This window comes from Pangasianodon hypophthalmus, chromosome 25 (assembly GCF_027358585.1).
Source record: "Pangasianodon hypophthalmus isolate fPanHyp1 chromosome 25, fPanHyp1.pri, whole genome shotgun sequence".
In the NCBI taxonomy this organism is placed as follows: Eukaryota; Metazoa; Chordata; class Actinopteri; order Siluriformes; family Pangasiidae; genus Pangasianodon; species Pangasianodon hypophthalmus.
The window spans coordinates 2474759-2497384 of NC_069734.1; the positions used below are offsets into that span (position 1 = coordinate 2474759).

General features: G+C 37.1%; 2 protein-coding genes across 2 annotated transcripts in view; one reads left to right on the forward strand and one right to left on the reverse strand.

Moving 5' to 3' along the window:
* Nucleotides 1-122: 122 nt before the first annotated feature.
* On the reverse strand, nt 123-6298 carry orc6 (origin recognition complex, subunit 6). Its single transcript, XM_034299794.2, has 7 exons — nt 6150-6298; nt 5823-5949; nt 4282-4445; nt 3723-3812; nt 2600-2709; nt 1947-2033; nt 123-861 (listed from the first exon to the last, which is right to left on the reverse strand). The coding sequence occupies exons 1-7, from the start codon at nt 6212-6214 to the stop codon at nt 719-721; spliced, it is 786 nt and encodes a 261-aa protein (XP_034155685.2). The 5' UTR covers nt 6215-6298; the 3' UTR covers nt 123-718.
* Nucleotides 6299-7257: 959 nt separating this feature from the next.
* The window catches only part of vps35 (VPS35 retromer complex component), a 41539-nt gene continuing 26170 nt past the window's right edge, over nt 7258-22626 (forward strand). The window contains exons 1-9 of the mRNA XM_053229520.1: nt 7258-7372; nt 9183-9281; nt 11762-11858; nt 13331-13454; nt 18391-18573; nt 19523-19736; nt 21920-22003; nt 22294-22403; nt 22512-22608. Coding sequence (XP_053085495.1) covers nt 7370-7372; nt 9183-9281; nt 11762-11858; nt 13331-13454; nt 18391-18573; nt 19523-19736; nt 21920-22003; nt 22294-22403; nt 22512-22608 — 1011 coding nt within the window. The 5' untranslated portion in view covers nt 7258-7369. The remainder of the gene's footprint in view (nt 7373-9182; nt 9282-11761; nt 11859-13330; nt 13455-18390; nt 18574-19522; nt 19737-21919; nt 22004-22293; nt 22404-22511; nt 22609-22626) is intronic.

Sequence of the window (22626 nt, forward strand, 5' to 3'; positions counted from 1 at the left end):
CATCTTTCTTTAGAACACCTGTTTAAGGCTGTTATAGGATGGCAAACTATTTTTTAGCAAGCATTCTTTCCTAAAATGGTAGCTGTTCTCTGTGAACACATCACACACACACACACACAAACACACTTTGATCATTTAGTTTTATTAAAACATCAGCGGTACAGAATCATGCTGCAGGATTTCCTTTAGAGATGATGAGCGCACGCTCACCCACTCACACACAACTGTGTGACTGTGACCACAAACGCTCACATGAACCTCTTCACACTGCCACACGAGACACGTGATGCGAACGAGTCACAGGTAATGAGGCAGTTGATTAAAACGCAGCCGAGTCTACACATGAACAATGAACATCATCAAACCTCTCAGACACGGCTGAATATAAAGCAGCGCTCGGCTGCTCTTCTCACTCCCAACAATGCGTTAAAAATCATCTCCGTCAACGCAATCAAGTGAAATAATACAGCAGAGTGAATATCTGTACACACAGGTCAGGTTCGCCTGCTGACACTGACACACACACACACACACACACACACACACACACACACACACACACACACACACACACACACACACACACACACACGTACGTGTGGGAAAATGAAATCAAATTCAAATTGAAGAAAAGGGCAATGTTTTAAAAAAAAAAAAAAAAACTAAAAACATGACATAAATAATAATCATTAAAAAACTCTAACAGGTGCAGCCAGCACTATCCGCTGCTTTTGGCTTTGAGAGCGTTTTCCAGGATTTTTCTCTTCCACTCCTCGTAATTTTGTTTCGTCTCTTCCTCACACTCGTCTTCCCTCAGTGCCGGTTCCCGCTGTTGCTTAGGAGACGTTGGCAAGCCATCGTCTGAGAGAGAGAGAGAGAGAGAGAGAGAAGAGTTGTGTTAAATGCAGAAAGATTTTCAGTACAGAATCTTTTATTCCAAATACAATTAAGTCAATTTCTGAAACTTCATCTATAATGATGAATATCGCTTCAGACACACACTTCATTTATCAAGCTGCTTTTCCTCGACTACAAAGAAATCCAGGCTCGAGTGTGTGTGTGAGAGAGAGAGAGAGAGAGAGAGAGAGAGAGAGAGAGAGAGAGAGAGAGAGAGAGAGAGAGAATACGTGAATGAGAGAGTGACTGAGGGAATAGGTGAGGGAGGGAGGGAGGGAGGAAGGGAAGGAGAGAATAGATGAATGAATGAAGGAATGTGTGAGTGAGGGAAGGAGAGAGTAGATGAGTGAATGAGGGCATGAATGAGGGAAAGCGAGAAGGAGAGAATAGATGAGTGAATGAGGGAATACGTGAGGGAGGGAAGGAGAGAATAGATGAGTGAATACATGAGGGAAAGAAGGCGAGAATAGATGAGTGAATGAGGGAATACGTGAGGGAAGGAAGGAGAGAATAGATGAGTGAATGAGGGAATACGTGAGGGAGGGAAGGAGAGAATAGATGAGTGAATGAGGGAATACGTGAGGGAGGGAAGGAGAGAATAGATGAGTGAATGAGGGAATACGTGAGGGAGGGAAGGAGAGAATAGATGAGTGAATGAGGGAATACGTGAGGGAGGGAAGGAGAGAAGGAGAGAATAGATGAGTGAGTGAGAGAAGGAATCCAGGAATGAAAGAATGAGGAAATGAGTGATGGAAAGAGGGGAAATGAGGGAGTGAGAGTGAATAAACGAAAAGAGGTTTTTGGCAAAAATTCCATGTTTGCACGTCAGGGATGTGATGATGGAATAACTGCAGGTCTGTACACTTTCCTTTCAGCTCTTTAGGAGAATATTAATATGAATTTTTAAAAAATGAATGGAGGAGAAGCTTTTACATTTGTGGCTGTGATGAAATGCTGAAATACTGAAATACTGCCACTGATTCAAGTTTGTAAATCTTTAAACCCCACTGATGAGAATTACTGCAACATTCCTCCATTCTTCCGCTCACCCTCCTCTGCTTCCTGCAGCGTCTCAGTCAGAGTCTTCGGTCTCTTTTGTGTTGATTTCATCTGTCGCTTCACAGAAGATGCGTCACCTGAGAGAGAGAGAGAGAGGGAGGGGGATTGCGTGTAATTAAGTGGAGGTATAAATCTTAGGGGTTTTTCCCTGAACTATATCTGCGGCTTTCAAAAAAAAATTCCCCACAATAACTCTTAAAGACAGAGGATCATATTAAAACTGAAGTTGTGTTAATATCTGCAGCTAGACTGAATTTAGGTTTAATTTGCAGCTGCTATAACGTAAGTGAGAACAGGAACTAACTTGTTTTGCCAACATTAAATGCAACTGTAACTGGATAAATACTGTGTCGTTCTTTTAATAAATACAATTTTTAATCATCAAATCCAACCCCCAAAAAATAATAAATAAATTCCATTGGCTCATTAAAGATCTTAATTTGTTAATGTAGAAGGAATTTAAAACATGAAGTCTTTGTTCTGTATCCATGACAACTAGAGCAAATGATCACATGATGCAAATATGCTAATCATTTTAAGCTAAATCATTTGTGAAGTTTTTTTTTTTTCCTGAAGACATTTCATGTCTGAACGTGTGGCTGATTTTTTTTACAATTTAAAAAAAAGAAAAAAACCAACTGACTGCAAATCTCTTGGCCGAACTTCAGAAGCTGAGCGCACAGCCTGTCGAACACAGCCTTCTTCGTTCCGGAGGATGACGCCAGCTTCTTATCAACTCTGATTTTCATGCACCTTCAAAGTAAATGTCAGACACCATGTTAGTTTTTTTTTTTTCTCCCCTACACGTTCCCCAAATCACAGCGTGGAGCAGCAGCAGGATTAGAAGCGCTGAGGTATTACGAGATGCTGAAATAAATGGAGATGATTTTGTATGACAGCAGCCCTGAGAGTAGCGCCGCTAACTAACAGCACTCCGATTTATCAACCTAGTGGACTCGCAACGATACGATACCCAGGATCATACGATAACCAGGATCGAGGTTTAAATAATAATAATAATAATAATAATAATAATAATAATAATAATAATACTCTGATATTAGAGGAAAGGAAAACTAGATCCGATCCAGATCCGTAACAGATGGAAAAGACTGGAATTCGACTGGGAGGAGATTTTTTTTGGAACTGAATCTTTACATAGTATAAACATGATTACATTTTTGATAGGATTGCTTTTTATTCCATTTATACTTTAGATGTTATTATATTAATCATATTTGCAGTGAAAGAGTTTAACCGAATAAACAAACACACACTTTTGTGTTAGTTGTGTTTTAGCTATCTATCTTTTAAGCGCTATTATTTTTTTCGTTAAAAATTAAATCAAATGAATATCGGTATCGACTGATTCGGAATGTTTCAGTATTGGAAAAGAAAAAGTAATATCTGTAAGCACAGTGATGACATATGAGAGCAAAAGCAGGTGAGACAGAGGCTCCGTTATACGTAAGGAATAACACACAACGTGCTGCGCTCTTATAGGAAAATAATCCACGTCATGGTGGTGTGTTCCGGCCCGGCGTGACGCGATTACACCAAAGCAATTTGACAAAGATTACAATTTTTAACTTATTAATCAACAACAGGTTGTACTTTTTAACCATTTGTAGTTACAGTCAGTTGTATATTTTATTATTATTATTATTTTTGGTAACATCGCTCTATTCTACAGCTCTCACACCGCTCCTTACACACACTCGGAGGACGTAACGGAGGAGCGCAGCAGTGTGTTGTGCAGTACTGACTTGCAGGCGGTGAACAGAGCCGCCGTAGTGAACAGGGGTTTGGAAAGATCGAGGTCTTGTTGCTGAGCTGCAGGTAAACTGGCCTCGTACCTAAAACACACACACACACACACACACACACACACACACACACACACACACACAGCAGGAAGTAGTACAGCATGATGTCATGTTCGTTAATCATTATTACCGCATTATCAGCTTTCGCCAATATATCAGACGTCACATGAAACGGTTCTCAGTCCCATTCGTAAAGGTTTTATTACTTGCTGTGATCATCTCGACTGATCTTCACACACTCCAGATAAGAGAGTTACTAACGCTATACAGAATTTTCTCCACACTGTACAACTCTATATTGCTATATACGAGTGCGCTGTATATAAACTGCAGTATGGATAGTGCTAATCTGATAGCTATAATCTTCCACTACTTATCAACATTAGCCTTGTAGCTAGAGTGTAAAACTAAAATCAGCTCAGAGAATGAACAGTAGATTCATAGTGGTGTATTCAGATTAGATGAATATTATAGAGAAGCTCATTAAAAGCTCGATTACCGTTGAAGGATCTGAGACGCCGCCTTTACCGCCTCCATGCATCCGTACTGCACAGCCAGATCCCCGAGCCCCAGACTGCTCTGCAGACCCAGCATACACTCCATGGCCTTCAGACTGCTCTGATACGCTTTCTTATTCAATCCCGACAGCTTGACGACGTACTCCTGCTCAGAAACAAAACCTTTTAAACGAGCGACTAAAGAGAAATTGAATTCACAACTCAAACATGGATGAAATGGTGGCTTGGCTGAGATCAGGAACGGAGACTGGACACGAGTTTCCACGCTGCGCATCAGCTCAGCAGCCTTCGTTTTTTTTCCGCCACAATCAGCAGCATCCAAACCCGAGCCTGGATCGACCTCTTTGAGCGAACACGTGGCCCTGATCCGACTCTGGATCAGATAGCGATGTGCAACCCGCGGCTCTGAATGCGCTCTTTCACACAGCGACAGAATTCACTCTGTTATATGTACAATGACAAAATTCAGCTGAACTGAATATAGTAAGGGCTGAATATAATAAAGTGCTGTGGGGATGTCGACTAGTCAGACAGGGGAAAACAGCGAGGCAGACAGTAAATAAAGCAGCTACGTGTGCTCAGTTAGTCTGGAAATATTTCAGAGGAGATGAAAATCCTAGAGTCAACTACGCACTCTGTAAGACCACACTGGAAAAAGTCTTTATTATTTTTTTCATTAGCTTTAATGAAATTTCATCACTTTAATAGCACTTTGTATGAAGGGGAGAGGTTCAGGATTTTAACACTTGCAGTTATTTTGTTGTCTTTTAAACCTAAATAAAAGCATCGCAGCGTAACAGAGTGAATTCTGTTATTCAGAGCCGCGGGTTGCGCATCACTATCTGATCACACGCAACTATCAGAGTCTCAAAGACGTCGATCTACGATTGTTTTTTTGTTTGTTTGGAGTTGAACATTGTTTGCTGTTGCCTGAAGGCGGAGAACTACACTCATAAACTAGCGATGTCCTGAAGGTGGAGAAAATGATGAAAAAGATGACTAGTTGATTTTTAATTCTTGACTTTTTGAATTCTTGATCCTCCTGAAGAAAATTTGAGACCTTTTCACTGGACTTAATTTCCCCCAAAAACACCACAGCAAAGATTATTCTTAAATATTAGAGCAATGACGATGATGATGATGATCATCATCATCATCATCATCATCATCATCATCACCTCTCTCCCTCTCTCTCCCTCTCTCTCATGGTTATGTTGATATTTATGGTGCTTTTTTTGGAAACTTATGAACTTTCCAGACTTCATATGCTGAGTTTTCTCACTTATTTTAAAGGTGATGGACTTAAAAAAAGAGAAAAATATGAAGTGTGATATGGATTATTGGAGGCTGCACAAGTGCAAGAAAATGAATGTACAAAGATTAATTGAAAACAAATCTAATACACTGTTTAGAGTAAACAGAGAGTAATTGTGCATCCATGCAGGTGTGTACTGGTCATAGGTGAAATGTCTGATTTCTCAGAGACAGTGACTGACACACACACACACACACACACACACACCTTGTCTATAGGACACTTCATGGCTGTAGCTGCCAGCTCCAGGCATATTACAGCCTTGCTGCTTGCTGTGGAGCCTCCGAGGCCTGTGCACTTCACCTGAGACAGCCTCATGTACTCCTCTGCCTGGCTGAGATACAGGAAATACCACAAAAACACACTTTATGACTTTATTTACATCCATTTTCCACCAGGCTTCCCCCAGATCCTCCCTGTGACCTGGAGGTTATACTGAGCTATCTAACAAACACACTCCTTCCAACTCAGAAACTAACGTTTTTTACTCTTTTTGCAAAGGAATTTTATAAATAATCAAAGCCACGGACATACCTCAGCACTTTAGGAGACGTTATTCCCAGTTTAGATGCAAGTTTCCGGAATGACTCGCCGTCCATTTTGTTAGTTTTGTTAAACTCCGCTAAGTTCTTTTCGCGGGAATTTTGCTCGCAAGTCACGCCCACTTTTCATCTGATTGGTGGAACTCGATTACGTCACCGGTCATGCGGAAGTGTTGTAATACGGTTTTGCAAGTTTTCTTTTCTGAATCGCATTTTATAATTTGTTAGAATTATTTTGACGTTTTAATTTTCCGTTTGTAACAATAATGATAATAATAATAATAATAATAATTACGATTATATTTTAACAAATAATTATCTTATTTTTATTTATATAAATTTATATAAATTTATGTTAGAGTATTTGCAAATTAAATTTAAATTTAGAATGTTTTGAGGCATGATATTATTATTATTAGTAGTAGTAGTAGTAATAATAATAATAGTTCTTATTTCTTATTATTATGTTATTTCTTATACATAATAATAATGATAATAATAATAATAATAATAATAATAATAATAATAATAATAATAATAATAATAGACTGTATATTTTAGGAAATAATTTTCTATGATAACTTTTTCACTCACTCTAAATGTTTGTAAATTCTCTTTATTGATTTTTATTTATTTTATTGATTATTATTATTATTAGTAGTAGTAGTAGTATGTAATTTCTAATTATACTGTTATTTCTTATATTATAATAATAATAATAATAATAATAATAATAATAATAATAATAATAATAATAATAATAATAATAATAACAATAATGATAAGATGTATTTGCTTGTATATTCAGTTTTTTTATTCTTTCGTTCATTTTATGAAAATTAATAATTTTCTATGATAACTTTTTCACTCACTCTAAATGTTTGTGAATTCTCTTTATTTATTTATTTATTTATTATTATTATTATTATTATTATTATTATTATTATTATTATTATTATTATTATTATTATTATTATTAAATAATTTCCTCAACACTATTTCCCAACCCAGGAACACACACCGTTACGGTTCCTAGTGTAACCAATCAGAGCCCTTGTAATGTTCAGGGCTCAGCCAATCAGCGTCTTCCTAGCGCACACCTCTCAGCCAATCAGAGGCCGCCGCTGGCTGAGCGGATCTCCAGCAGTCACATGACCGACAGATTTTTTTTGAGCTGCAGAGTGATTGCTAACAGCTCAGTTATTAATCATCATGGTAAGTCAAAAATTAAATGTGTATAAACATAGTTTTCATGTCGCACATTATATAACATCTACTAACTGAAAACGAAATATTAAAGACTCTAAAATGGCAGTGTTTAGCGAGTTAGCATGTTTATTCCGTTAGCTAGCTGCTCGGTATTACAGAGGCCTGGCTATGCTAAGCTAAGCTAAGCTAAGCTAAGATAATCCTGCTTTCCTTTTTCTCCCTGATGATTTTGACGTCACTGATAAACTACAGAGTTTTATTTGCTTTTATATGTTTGCACAACATGTTTGGGAATTGCAGGGAATTTTGTTACACAACCTTCAGCTTATTTTACTAGCTAGCATTAGCCGTGTTGTTTTGGAAATCCTGTCCGAGAGTTAGCATCAAAGCCAGTCGTCTGATATAACACACAAATATGCAATGAAATATTGTATAATTAATCAACAGTTTATTGATTTCATGTGTAATTTGTCGTGCCAGTGTGACAGAAAGCTGGATAAAGGAAGCTAAGCTAGCGAGCTGTCATTGCTGCATTGTATAATTGTCATGTCACTAATGAATATTCATGAGCTCATACATATTCATTAGTGACATGTCATTAATCAGCCCTTAATCATCCTGCTTTAGATACAGATCAGGAGGAGAAACTTAGTTCCTCTGGTTTGTTTAGTTACTGCTGATGTTCAGGAATCATTAACTGTTTTTGTGTTTGTGAAATTTAATAACCATTTTATGCATACATTAATAAAAAATGTAAAATAAAAAGTTTGAATTTGAACTTCCCACTTATAATAAAAAGCAACCATCAGAGAAGGGAAATGAGGTAAAAACATAATTGCTGTACATTACTGTAACGTTATTCACTAATAATAAAGGTCTATAATATTACAGAATAAAAAATCATTGATGTCTAAAATTATAGAGATTATATTTAAGAGATATATTTTGTTTGTTTTCTAGCCGTACTTTGCCGTCTCGCTGCAGGGATCATGTTCAGTTTGTAATCAGATCCAAGCTGCAGGTTTTAACCGGATTTCCATTCAGAAAAATACACGCACAATTAAACGAGAATGGAAGCTGTTTCATAGAGGAAGCGTAAAATTAGAGGTTGGGGGGCACAAACTTTTGTACTTAACGCTTTATTGTTTAGAAATAGATGTTAATTTCTCCAGAATTTCTCTGAAATTCCCAAAACCATGCTGTAGAGTGTGGGAGCTGAAGCTGTTATCAGTAAGTCAGTCATGTGATGAGCTCAGCTGATTGTCTTCTCTCTCTCTCTCTCTCTCTCTCTCTCTCTCTCTCTCTCTTTCTCTCTTGCTCTCTCTTGTTCTGTCTCTCTCACTCTCGTGTTCCCCCTCTCTCTCTCTCTCATTCTCTTGCTTTCTCTCTTGCTCTCTCCCTCTCTCTCTCTCTCTCTCTGTTTAACTCTCGTTTTCTCTCTCTCTCTCTCTCTCTCTCTCTCTCTCACTCTCTCGTTCTCTCTCACACTCTCTTGTTCTCTCTCTCTTGCTCTCTCTTGTTCTGTCTCTCTCTCTCTCTCTCTCTCTCTCTCTCTCTCACACTCTCTTGTTCTCTCTCTCTTGCTCTCTTTCTCTGTCTCTCTTTCTCTCTCTCTCTCTTTTGCTCTCTTTCTCTCTCTCTGTTTCTTGCTCTCTTTCTCTCTCTCTCTCTCTCTCTCTCTCTCTCTCGCTCACTCTCTCGTTCTCTCTCACTCTTGCTCTCTCTCTCTCTCTCTCTCTCTCTCTCTCTTTCTCGCTCACTCTCTCGTTCTCTCTCTCTCTCTCTCTCTCTCTCTCTCTCTCTCTCTGTCTCCCAGCCGACCACTCAGCAGTCGCCCCAGGACGAGCAGGAGAAGCTGCTGGACGAGGCGGTCCAGGCCGTCAAAGTGCAGTCCTTCCAAATGAAACGCTGCCTGGTGAGACTCACTTTCACCTTTATTACGTCTGTAACATTCGCACGCGTAACGCACGTGACTATTATTATATTCCTCACGCTAACTCTCCAGTCTGTCGTGTTGTTTAAGGGAAACAGTAATCCACAACGCGGTGACGTGATGCGAAGCAGAAAGCTCTGCTTTATACCTGACGCGTGACTTTGCGTGCACGTCATCGTTCACACACTCGCTGCGTATCTTACGTACATCAGAAAGATTTAAGGTTACGTCCACGTTAATCTGGAAGAATTTGAAAACGCATCTTTTTCTCCATGTTTTGGTTTCCATCTACGATGAGATGGTGAGATGCCCAACAAAAACGGAGATTTTAGAAAACGCTTTCCCAGGTGGATAAATTTGAAAACGCAGTTTTCCTGTTGTAGTGTGAACTGAGAGACGGAGAGATTCAAAAACAATGATGTGTTTTTAATCATGTGACCCATTCAACTCAAAACACACAACTTTATAGTCTTGAGTTTCCGGGAGCAGCAGCAGCTTCACCTCTTCGTCTGTCCGTTTAAAAAAAAAAAACTCTGTGCTTTTCCGTGACATTTTAATTCAGAAAGACGGACAGTAAATAAACGCCTGACGGAAGTGACGCAGGCCAAAGCGTATTACGTTTTACACGTGCAGTACAGGAATGTGAGCGTCTTCAGACATTTCAGTGTGGACAAGCGATTTTTAGAAAACGCCAGTGTAGACGGAGAGCGTTTTAAAACGAAAATGCAGTTTTCAGGTCTTTCCGGATTAATGTGATCGTAGCCTGATTGATGTGATCGACTGTAAAATGTTTAGCGACTTTATACACAGTGATGTTACGCACACTGACGAGCTCTGTTTCGCTTTTAAAACTTCACGCTGTCGTCGTGATTATCGTCATGAGCTGCATCTCAAATCGAAAACTCTGAGCTTGCAATCAAAAGTATTTACTAATCTAGAAAATCCAGAAGGCTGGTACGCAAAACAGAGCTTTCAGTGGGTTTGAAGGTGACATGAGAGGCTTTTAAAATTAAAACAGTAACTGTAACAGGAAACCCGGTTAGCGTTAGTGCTCAGTAATGGTCTAGAAATGTAGTTTGTTTAGTGGCATTAGATTTGTCCATTTTTACGCCAGTGAACTGTCAGGATAGTGACAAACACTACAGTAACTCGTGCACTAATAATTTAAACGTGGTCTGTCTGAATGTGACTCGCAGGAACATTTCAGAGTATTACCACACAAAATCCATCATGTATATATTTCTAATATTAATTTGTAAAATAAATAAATGAAATGAAAGAGGAGATTGTGAGTTTCTCTCGCGACTCCACCCCTAGTTTGGGAATCCCCAATGTAAACACTTCATGGTGAAACGCGACATGCGCAGCCGCAAACCCTACAACATTCGTTCATTCAGTTTACATTAAATATACAACGTTTTGGTGGTTCACGTGATTTTTCACGTATGTCACAGCTGTAGCGCAAAGCGAGTCGCACCGCTTAAACACAAAACATGTAACGTCCGTTAATTAAAATTCGTCCTGCCCATAACGCAACACATGTCACAAAATAAGCGTCACTCACGTGAGCGCAAATAAAGTGTGCAGATTTAAATCGCAGGTCTCATTAATGCTGTAGAGATTATTTTTATTTTTATTTTTATTTTGTCTATTGAAGGTGATAAATATTATTAAAAAAAATTCCACTCTTACTTCCACATTAACAGAGAAATAAAGTCGCAAAATGATTCAGAATCACGGCCGAAGTAATAATTCTTTAAATGAAACATAAATCACTGAAGAAGTGGCGTTAGATTTGATCTGATTAAATAAAATCTCTGGTGTGTATTTTTTAAGAATATTATTTATATATTTTATATGTATGTGTAATTACGTTAGTGGGATTATATTGTAATGCGTTCACACATTGCATCGTAGAATTTCTCAACTTTAGGACAAAATCGTAACGAATATCAGAAGTGATAGAATTTGTGTTTTATTTGAGCGTAAAATTTTCTTCTAATCTGCGTTTTGTTTTATTGATGCTCCAGAAAAACGAGTCATCCGAATCGACTGCGTTCTGAATAGTGTTTAGCTATAAATATGGCTGAAATGTCACATGACTCATTCACGCTCAGCAGTTCAGACACTTCAGACAGTGAGGCGTTTGGCGAGTCATTGAGGTCATTAAGTGATTAAAAAAGTGACAGACGGATTTTAAAGGTTTAAGCGTCACGTTGCTTCCGTAGCGAATGAAGTGAAATCTGAGGTCGATTCATTTCATACTTTAATAATAAGCTTAATTACCTTTAAATAAAAAAGTCATTCGGAAGTAATATAAAGTAATCGTAAACTCTAAATGTGATTGTCAGTGTCGGACTGATGAGAAGTCTCGGTACTCGTGCACCACTTCCTGAAAAAGAATCTTCCCGATCTTCGTCTCCATCCACACTGATGACGTATTCGTTTATTTTCTCTTTCAGGACAAGAACAAGCTGATGGATGCACTGAAACACGCCTCTAACATGCTGGGGGAGCTCAGGACCTCCATGCTGTCTCCTAAAAGCTACTATGAACTCTGTACGTGGTTTTAATCTTCATCCAGCGTCCTGAAGTCAGAGCAGCCTGAACTCCGAGTGTGTAGCTTCAGGGGCGCGGCGATAATCAGGCGTGTGATATTGTAATATAACGCACGCAATAGTGTTCTAGGGGGCGGAGTTCGTAATCGCTCAGTTTCTTAAACTGTGTCTCATCGCTTCTTAGCTCCTCCCCTTAAGGACAAAAGGAAAGAAAACAAAGACAGACGATTATTTATTTATTTTTTTATGTATTATAGTTTACTGAAGTTTTTTTTTTTTTGCATAAATGATTATAAAACACAGATTTTCACATGCTTTTATTAAACAAAAATGACATGCAAATTCACATAAATATAAACATTTTCCAAAACAAAATTGCTTATAGTAAAAACTAATGAATATTAGGCATCAAGTAAAAGTAAAATTGTTAATTAAATAAATAAATAAATTTAATAATTTGTATTCATGAATCTTTTAAGTCTGAAATGTTACATAACTATGTTTAAAACTTTGATGTAAACGCTGATAGAAAATTTAGATTTATGTAGATATTGACAAATTAAAAAAAATGACTGATTTTTAAAAAAAATATATTTTACAAAAAATATTGCAAATTTTAACAAAATAATTTTAACAGAAAAGTTAATACCTACAGTAATTACACAGTTTGGCTCTGAAGTTATATGATGTCTTATTAAAAAAAAAAAAAACGAATCCCCCCCTTGATTCAACATTTTACATTTTAATGGAGTAAAAAATAATAATATAGTAGTAAATAATAATAAAGTAATAATTAAACAGTAATGGAGTAAAAAATAATAATATAGTAGTAAATAATAATAAAGTAATAATTAAACAATAATGGAGTAATAAATAATAATGGTGTGTATAACATTGGAGTGGTTTAGAGATCTAATATATTCTTAAAACAGCCTTAAGATTGCGACCTGTGAGTGCGGACGTCGTACCTGAAAGGGTTAAGCAGCGGATTTGATGTTAATTCGTTACTGTATTGTTGTAATTTTAAAATTGCAGCAGGTATTTTTATGGTTAATGAAACTTTAATGAATTTTTTTCTTTCAAAAATAACTTTTCCTGCTGTTTAATGTTCAATATTTTTTACAGATACTGAATAAAGGATTTTCTCAATATCAAAACCGATAAAACAAACTATATATCGTAATCCATATATTGTTTTATAAACAGTGTATTGTGATATGATATATTTTTATGATATTGTGATATTTTTATGATATTGTGATATTTTCATGATATCACCAATCCCCCTGCCGAATGTGAAACCTGTCGAAGTTCTTTATTATTCAGAAAACTGCTCATTGTGATTGTCGTAATGTGAATATTTAGCTAGCATCTAATTTCTACCGTTAAAATTTTGCTTAGTCTTATGGACTTTATGCACGTGTGTGTGTGTGTGTGTGTGTGTGTGTGTGTGTGTGTGTGTGTGTGATTTAGACATGGCCATATCGGATGAGCTACACTACCTGGAGGTTTACCTGACTGACGAGTTCGCTAAAGGTCGTAAGGTGGCAGACCTGTATGAACTCGTACAGTACGCCGGGAACATCATCCCCAGACTGTGAGTAACACACACACACACACACACACACACCAGCTTTACTACACACCCCTGTGTTCAGTTACAAAGGTCACATTTTAATTTTAACATTAATGTTAACATTCATTTCTCTCCTGTGGATGTGGAGTAGAGCTGCTCGGGTGCTGTTATATGCGTTTTATAATAATCTAGACTAAAAATATCACGGTGTCATGGTTTTACAGAAGCCCTGAATCTCAAGGTGTGAATTGTTTTTTTCAGGTGCTATTTTGTTATTTTGGACTTACTATCTCATTATTTCAAGAAATTCTCATTATTTTTTGACTTAATTTCTTGAAATAATGAGACACTAAGTCAAAATAATTAATCATTTAAAAAAAAAAAAAAATAAGGAGACACTGAGTCAAAAATAATGACATAATTTCTTGAAATAACGAGATACTATCTCGTTATTTTTGACTCACTGTCTCCTTGTTTTTTTTAAAAAATGATCCATTATTTTGACTTAGTGTCGCATTATTTAAAAAAATATCACTTTCTTTTGATTTACTGTCTTTTTATTGCAATATATTATCTTATTTTGACTCCATATCTCGTTACTCCAGAACGTTATCTTATTTTGACTTAGTATCTCATTATTTCACAAAATCTGTTTATTTTGATTTACTATCTTGTTATTTAAAAAAATTCTATTTTGATATATTTTCTCGTTATTTCAAAAAAAGATTTCGTTGTTTTTGACTTTCTGTCTTGTTGTTTCAAGAAATTATTTAATCATTTAGTCTTAGGAACTTTACTGCGATGTGTTATCTCGCTATTTTGACTCTGTATCTCGTTCAAGAAATTATCTTATTTTGACTTAGTATCTCAATATTTAGAAAAATCTCTTTACTTAGTATTTTGTTATTTCAGTTTATTATCTTGTTATTTTGGGTCTATTTCTTTATTTGAAGAAATTATCTTGTTTTGAAATGAAATGATCTTATTTGATTGTATCTTGTTATTCTAAGAAATTCTCATTATTTTGACTCAGCATCTCATTATTTCAAGAAATGATCTTGTTATTGTCCTGTTATTTTTTTTTTTTTAATGATCTCGTTATTTTGACTTGCTGTCTTATTTTAAAAATGTTGTTATTTCGACTTGGTTACTCATTATTTCAATATTATCTCATTATTTTGACTCTGTATCTTGTTATTTCAAGAAATTATCTTAATTTGACTTAGTAGCTCATTATGTCAGTTAGCTTGTTGTTTTGACTTATGTCATTGAAAGAAATTATCTCATTAGTTTGACTTAGTGTCTTATTATTTCAAGAAATACTCAACATTTTTGGATTAGTAACTCATAATTGCAATATATTATCTCATTTTTTGACTCTATCTCATTATTTCAGTATATTATCTTGTTATTTTGTGTTAGTATCATGTTGTTCCAAGAAATTATCTTATTTTGACTTAGTGTCTCGTTATTTCAAACAATAATCTTATGTTGACTTCGTAAATAAAAATAACAAGATGCCAAGTTGTTATTTTGACTTAGTAAGTTGTAAATTTCATACTAACTCATTATTTCAAGATATTATCTTACGTTGACTCAGAAATATAACGAGTCAATATAAGATACTACGTCGCAATAATGATTTAGTTAAAAATAACGAGATACTAAGGCAAAAATCATGAGATATCTTGAAATAACGAGTTACTAAGTCAAAACAATGACACTTGAAAACACATTCTTACACATAAACCAGTGACGAAAATTAAAGGAAAAAATTTCCTGCAGAGAGTTTGTGCATCCGTGTGTGTGTGTGTGTGTGTGTGTGTGTGTGTGTGTGTGTGTGTGTTTTATAAAAAAGACAAAACCAAATGGAAGCGAAAATATCAGATCTCCCAATGGTTCTTCTTTTGTAGAAAGATAATTTCTTTTGCATTAATTCTCACAGACCTGCAATTCCCAAACTGAGGTCACGTGATTTATAAACGCGGTCGTGAAAGAAACTAACAATCTTCTCTTTTGTTTGTTTCTTTTATTTTACAGATTAATATTATGAACATGGCTCTAACTATGAGGATGGGTTTTGAGTGCTGCTATTTTGAAATGTCACAATTAACACAAACCACATTTAATTTGAGCGAAGCATTTAATGAATATGGATTTAAAAGTGTGGTGGTAAATAACAAAGCTTGGAGTTGCAGAAAATTGTGTAAAAAAGCTGTACTGAGGGAGCTCCTGGAATTTAGCGTGCTGAAAGATTGAGAAGTCTAGCACTAGAGCTGTAACTGCGTCTTAGACTTTTATTTATATTTCATCAGAGCTGCGCATTGTTTAAAGTGAAGTTCAGAGGTAACAAAAAAAAAAAACAGCGAGAGTGGGAACGGGTCGTCAGAGAATCTGCGTCATAGCCTGGTGTCCAGCCAATCATTTGCATTTGTCACTTCACTGTGTCATAACTCATCTAGTCATCACTGAAAAAGTGGAGAAAAATCTCAGTTTGCTTGTCGCATGTTGATTCTCAGCTCTGAGTCAAGTGCGTTCACCGGAAGTGAAGCGTCTGCCGTCACTTCGTCACTTTCTGAAGTGAAAAAAAAAAAAAACTGAAGCACTGTTTTTGTTTTGTTGAATAAAGAACGATAAAAAATGTCCTCATTTTTAGTAAAGTTAATTACACCGTAGTGCTGTTGAATTCTCGATTCTGATTGGTTAGAACGTGTTGATTAGTTTTCGCCTTGTTGCTATCCTTCCATGAAAAAAGAAGAACCCACAGTTTTCTCTGAAAGAACTTCATGTGACAAAAGTAATTGACGTCCATCGTTGTTTATTCCATATTCATAAAAATGACAATTTGCTTTTGATTTTTGATTCAATAGAATCTTTAAAATAATAAAACAAATGAAAATGGCATGAACAAAAATGATGGCACCCTTAACCTAATATTTTGTTACACAACCTTTAAAGGCCATCACTGCAAACACGTGATTGCTGTAGCTCTCAGCGAGACCTCTGCGCCTGTCAGCAGGTAGTTTGTCCCTCTCTTCAGAGCAAGCTGCTCCAGCTGTCTCAGGTTTGAAGTGAGCCTCCTCCAGACTGCATGTTCCAGCTCTTTCCGTAGATGTTCCATAGGATTCGGATCAGGACTCACAGAAGGCCACTTCACAATAGTCCAGTCTTTTATTCTTAGCCGTTCTTGGATGCTTTTAGCTGTGTGTTTTGGGTCATTACCCTGTTGGAGGACCCATGACCTGTGACTGAGACAGAGCTTTCTGACACTTGGTAGTACATTTCGCTCCAGAATGCTTTGATAGTCTTGAGATGTCATTGTGCCCTGCGCAGATTGAAGGCAACCCGTGCCAGACACGGCAAAGCAGCGCCAAGGCATAACCGAGCCTCCTCCATGTTTCACAGGGTATGGTGGTGGGTTTTTTTTTTTTCTTTTTTTTTTGAAAGCTTCATTTTTTCATCTGTGAACACAGAGCTGATGCGACTCACCAAAAAGCTCCAGTTTTGTCTCATCTCATTCTTCCAGAAGCACTGTGCTTGTCAGTATGCGTTTAACAAGTTCCAGTCTGGCTTTTTTTATGTTTTTCTTTCAACTGTGAAGTCCTCCTGGCTCTTCTTCTTCCATCGAGCCCACTGTTGCTCAGAAAGCACCGGATAGTGCGATCAGACACTAACGTACCTTGACCTTGGAGTTCAGCTTGCATCTCTTTGGAAGTTTTCCTTGGCTCTTTGTCTACCATTCGCACTATCCTTCTGTTTGATCTGGAGTTGTCTTTCCTCTTGCGGCCGTGTCCAGGGAGTTTGGCTACAGTTCCTTGGATCTTAGTCACAGGAACATCAAGCTGCATGGAGATGGTCTTATAGCCTTTATCTTTAACATGCTTATCTATAATTTTCTTTCTGATCTCCTCAGACAGCTCTCTCCTTTGCTTTCTCTGCAGACGATGATACAGAAACCGCAGAGTGACTGCTTTTCTCCGTTTAAATCAGCTGAATGACTGATTACAAGATTGAACACGTGTGTGTACTAATTAAAGAAAACAGTTACTTTGAAATGTCACTATAATCCAATTATTTATAATCCTTTCTAGGGGTACTAACAAATCTATCCCGGCCTTTTTAGAATATCTTTGTAGAATAAGCAATAATTTATCTGTTTTCACACTTTCTTTGCTTTACTCTATGACATACCAAAGGCATGCAGGCGTACATGAGACAATTGCTTTAATTTCATCACTTTTCAGAAGGAATGAAGCATTGTTTCAGTGAGGTGTAAGGGTACCAAGAAGTTTGTCCACGTCTGTAAGGAGATGTTTATTTAAAATTTATAGAAAAAACGTCCCCAGTGTTGGAAATAAAGCCGTAACTTTAATTGTAACTTCTTAGAAACGCGACAAGATGTGTTTTTTGTCGTCAACACACTTTAACTTCGAGAGAGAGAGAGAGAGGAAAAAAGAGAGGCTAGTGAGCGAACGGATGTTTGCAGCTGTCAAAACGTCAGTGATAACTCAAACTACTTTTTTTTTTTTTTTTGTCTTTGATTAAATGCAAGTGGAGAGATGGTGAAGCAGTAAAGCAGTGGAGTGGAAAGCTGTGTGTTTTTCCACTCTTCTGATTTCTGGTCCGCTTGTCTTTAATAAGTCGGCATGGTTAGACGGAGACGTCCGGAACATAAGCTCAGACAGATGTTGAGACAGATCGGCAGAATTAATGGCTTGTTTTAAATTGAGAAGCGAAAAAGCACACAGAGGACAGCTCATTAAAAACTCATCCAGTCTCCGTGCTCTTAAAGCCCAGCTGTCATTTCAGGTCTAATATAAATATCTCGCTTGTTTACACTGGGTATCTCTAGACGTTTTATTTGCTTGTCCACCTGCATGGCTGGCATTTAATCCCATATTAACGTCTGCTCCGTCTCTTCCCGTCTCTTCTTCTCGTTCTCTGTTCTCTCTCACAGGTACTTGTTGATAACAGTGGGAGTGGTGTACGTGCGCTCGTTCCCTCAGTCACGCAAAGACATTTTGAAGGATCTGGTGGAGATGTGTCGTGGTGTTCAGCATCCTCTGAGAGGTCTGTTCCTGAGGAACTACCTGCTGCAGTGCACACGTAACATCCTGCCTGACGACGGAGAACAGGCCGAGTAAGAGCCAAACGCTTTGTTTACTCCTGGGATAACCTTCTGCTTTCTCAGATCAGCTTGAGGAATCTAGAGAGGTTCTTAATACAATACAATACAACCAAATATCTCAGTACAACTGTTGGCCTCAGCTGTGTGACGGCAAATAAATTACCATCCGTGCATTTACTTCATGTTTACTCCCAGGATAATCTAAAGTTCTTTATTTTGGTCATGCTTGAATGGATGTTTGTTTCTCACAAATAATCTCTGATTTTTTTTCTACATAAGAGCTATGAAATATTAAAATACTGTCACTCTGAATGAACACACTGTCTACAAATGTGACTTTATTCTCATAGCTAATTCTTTGTTAAAACATAGTCATTTTTAAAGCTATAATAATTTATGTAGCATACATAAAATGCAACTCAGTTTGCTTTACAGTACAACAGAAAAAGAACTAATTAAAAATAAGAAAATACCATGAAAAAAGGAAAAAAATCAAAAGAATTAAGCAAATAAATAAAATAGGTTTTTAAATGTATAGAAAAATAAACAGCCATTACTACTACAATGCAAAATAAATATGTAATTTGTTTGTGCAATTTTACACCACAGCGCTGCTGAGTTCTGGATTCTGATTGGTCAGAAGGTGTTGATTAATTTTCTGTAAGGAGATGTTTATTTAGCATTTTATGGAAGGAGTCTCCAGTGTCAGCATAAAGCGGTCAGGGCTAAAGTTTAATGTTAACTTCAGGGTTGTGCTTTTATAGGAGAAAAAAATCAGCTTCAGAGTAGTAACTGTAACTCTGTTTTATCACAGCACCCTGTCAGTGATTATTTTCCAACAACAGCATGACACGCAGTGGTTTGTTCCTATGTATAACTATAGCTGAAATATATATAATATATAATATCCGTATGTTAAATAATATGTGTTGCAACGTCTCTCTGTCTTTATTTATCGCAGGGAGGAGATGACCGGCGACATCAACGACTCGATCGACTTTGTCCTGCTGAACTTTGCAGAGATGAATAAGCTGTGGGTGCGAATGCAGCACCAGGGCCACAGTCGTGACCGCGAGAAGCGGGAGAAGGAGAGGCAGGAGCTGCGCATCCTCGTCGGCACCAACCTCGTCCGACTCAGCCAGCTCGAGGGCGTCAACGTCGAGAAATACAAACAGGTATCAGAGCACCGGGAACCAACGAGTCACTCGTTTTCCTCTGTGAATCGATTCAAATCGCATGAATCTTAAAAAAGAAATAAAATAATATTGAATCATGGATTGGATTAAACATGTCAGTAACACAGAAATGTGGCTAAGACAATTAGAGAAGTCTTTTAGGAATACTTTTACTGCATCGTTATATTCATTATACAGGACTGAATTGCTGAATCAAATAGCTGATGAATCGAATCAAATCATCATTTGATTCCTTTATGAGATGAACATGATTCCTCCTCCTTCTGAAGTCTCCACTCTAATGGGAACGTCATTTTCTTTTATAAAACAGAACCCAGGGTTTTTTAGGTGTTGCGTAATCACCGACTACTACACTACCACTCAAAAGTTTTTGCCCCCTGGAGTTTCTTGCAGTTGATATTAGTTTTATCAGTGTATGTCTGTGTGCATCAAGTGTCTTTAGTTTGCGTGATCCACATCGTTGTGGATCTGTTTGGGTTTTTTTTTTTTTTCTTTTGCAGGTGGAACTGTAGTTTTTTCTTTCCCAGTGAAATAAAACTGCACAAACATTCCTCAGTGCACCATTTCTATTTCCAGAGGATTTCATCTGAACCATTATTTGAAGTTTAGAGCTAATGGTTGTATTTTAAAATATATTCTTCATGCTGAATACTGCAACATGGTATATAACTATAAATAGATACACTTTACCTACAGAGGACATCAGGATAAAGCAGACGGCAGATGCACTAACCGAGCTGATGAAATTGATTGGATCAGTAAACACAGCCTGGGGAAAGACAGTCCTGAGTCCTGACTTGTCCTCGTTAATAAGCAGAAGAGAGTTGCTGTGTGTTTAATGGCTCTTCTTATCGACCAGCAATTCTTCAGCCGTGCTCTCGGTGGACTTTCTCTGTTTGTCCCACGAAAAAAGCATCCACTTGTACATCACATTTTGTTTGATGATTGTAATGGAGACTAAAAATAGACTCGAGGGTTTTTTTTTTTCTTTTTTTTTTTTTCTTTTAAAAGCGTTCAATAATAAGTTGCTTGACCTGTACGTTCTACAAAAAGTGTCATTAGATGACAAAAAAACAAAAAAATAAATAAATCTATGAATGTGCAAGTAGGATAGTTTTTCCTGGCCAGAATTTGCATACTGGAATGTGATTGGCTCTTGTATTTTATGACACAATAACACTTCTATAACTTTGCTTTTCCAGTGTTATTTCACCTTCTCGCTACCTAAGATTCATTTCTCGCTACGCAGATTCATTTTCTAAAAGGGATAATTATATAGAAAATAGGTTATGTAGCACAATTTTAATATGTTTATTTGTTAGTGTATTTACGGTAGTGCTACTTCAAATATGGTAAAATAACACGTATGCTATGTTGTAAATGAATTAGCATCGTCATAGTGTTAGGAATCAGAATTATGAAGGGAATTCTAAGATTTTAGAATTAATATTGTAGTAATATTTTATATTACTGAATTTTCATACTTTATTTTTGGTTTTATTCTTCCACGAAACTGTTTGAAATCTGACCTCATCATGGCTGTTGAGAACAATTAGCACACATTAACACCTTATTTACATATTGTTTTCTGCTGCTGCTTTCTGCGTGACGTCATTTAAAGAAAAATTGCGTAACATGCTCACTAACTAACACGTGCAATATATCAGATTTGTTATTATTTCAGTAATTAAACACCTATAAAATTGCATTGTCGGGAAAAAATAGCCGTCTCATTCACCGACAAAGGAAAACTTTTGCGGAAAATTAGATTTCTACGCAATAAAAGTAAAACATGACATCTTAATTGATCTTCTTTCACACCGTGCCATCAGAGGTTAAAGCCTACTTTGCTAAATCTGGTGTCTTAAATGGTGTTAGTGCAGCGTAAAATAAGTATCTCAATTATAAATTAAAAACAGTTATCATTTTTCCAGGTAATGTATCGGCTTCTGTTCACACGTGAGCCTTCTGATATTCATCCGTTCATGCAAATGTAGATTTTTAGCCTTTAAATGCATAAGTATTATGTAAATTTGTATAGTACTGGAATAGTGAGCATTATTTTGGCGTCCCTGCTATCATTCTGAACGTTATTTTAAAATAAAATTGGCTATAATTCAGGAATGTGGCATTGAGTGAAATCCTGCATGTGTTCTCCTCAGATTGTTCTGCCAGGAGTCTTGGAGCAGGTGGTGAACTGCAGAGATTCTCTAGCGCAGGAGTACCTCATGGAGTGTATTATACAGGTAGAGAACATTAGCACACAATGCCACACACTTCAGCTGCCTCGTTTCACAGTGATGTCTCATTTCCCCATCGCCTCGAGCTCTCTAATTGCTTCAGGCACTCGGCCACACTCGAGCCTCATGCCGGGCTTTTTCCAATTCAGACACGCAGGCACACAAAGAGCTTTTGTGTTTTAAGTGGTTAAAAGAAACAAGTGAGAGGTGTGTGTGTGTGTGTGTGTGTGTGTGTGTGTGTGTGTGTGTGCGCACGCGCTCTTACTCAAACCGACTGCCTCTCATTATTTCCGCAGGTTTTCCCAGACGAGTTCCACCTCCAGACCCTGAACCCGTTTCTCAGAGCGTGTGCTGAGCTCCACCAGCACGTCAATGTCAAGAACATCATCATAGCTCTTATTGACAGGTCTCACACACACACATAGAAACACACACCTTCACCCTGCTTCCTACAGGTGTTCCTACAGACTTTTATTATCTTATCGTTGTTTACCTTCGCTGTACCTCTCTGTAGGTTGGCTCTGTTTGCTCACAGAGAAGATGGACCTGGAATCCCTGCCGAAATCAAACTCTTTGATATTTTCTCCCAGCAAGTGGCCACAGTCATCCAGGTACATCACCGTTTATCT

Excerpts from the sequence above, each read along its gene's own strand:
- orc6 (XM_034299794.2), bottom strand. The coding sequence starts at position 6,214 with ATGGACGGCGAGTCATTCCGGAAACTTGCATCTAAACTGGGAATAACG. Across the intron at positions 4,446-5,822 it reads TGAAGTGTCCTATAGACAAG|GAGTACGTCGTCAAGCTGTC; the intron begins GTGTGTGTGTGT and ends GTTTCTGAGCAG. Across the intron at positions 2,034-2,599 it reads GTTCGGCCAAGAGATTTGCA|GTGACGCATCTTCTGTGAAG; the intron begins GTCAGTTGGTTT and ends TCTCTCTCTCAG.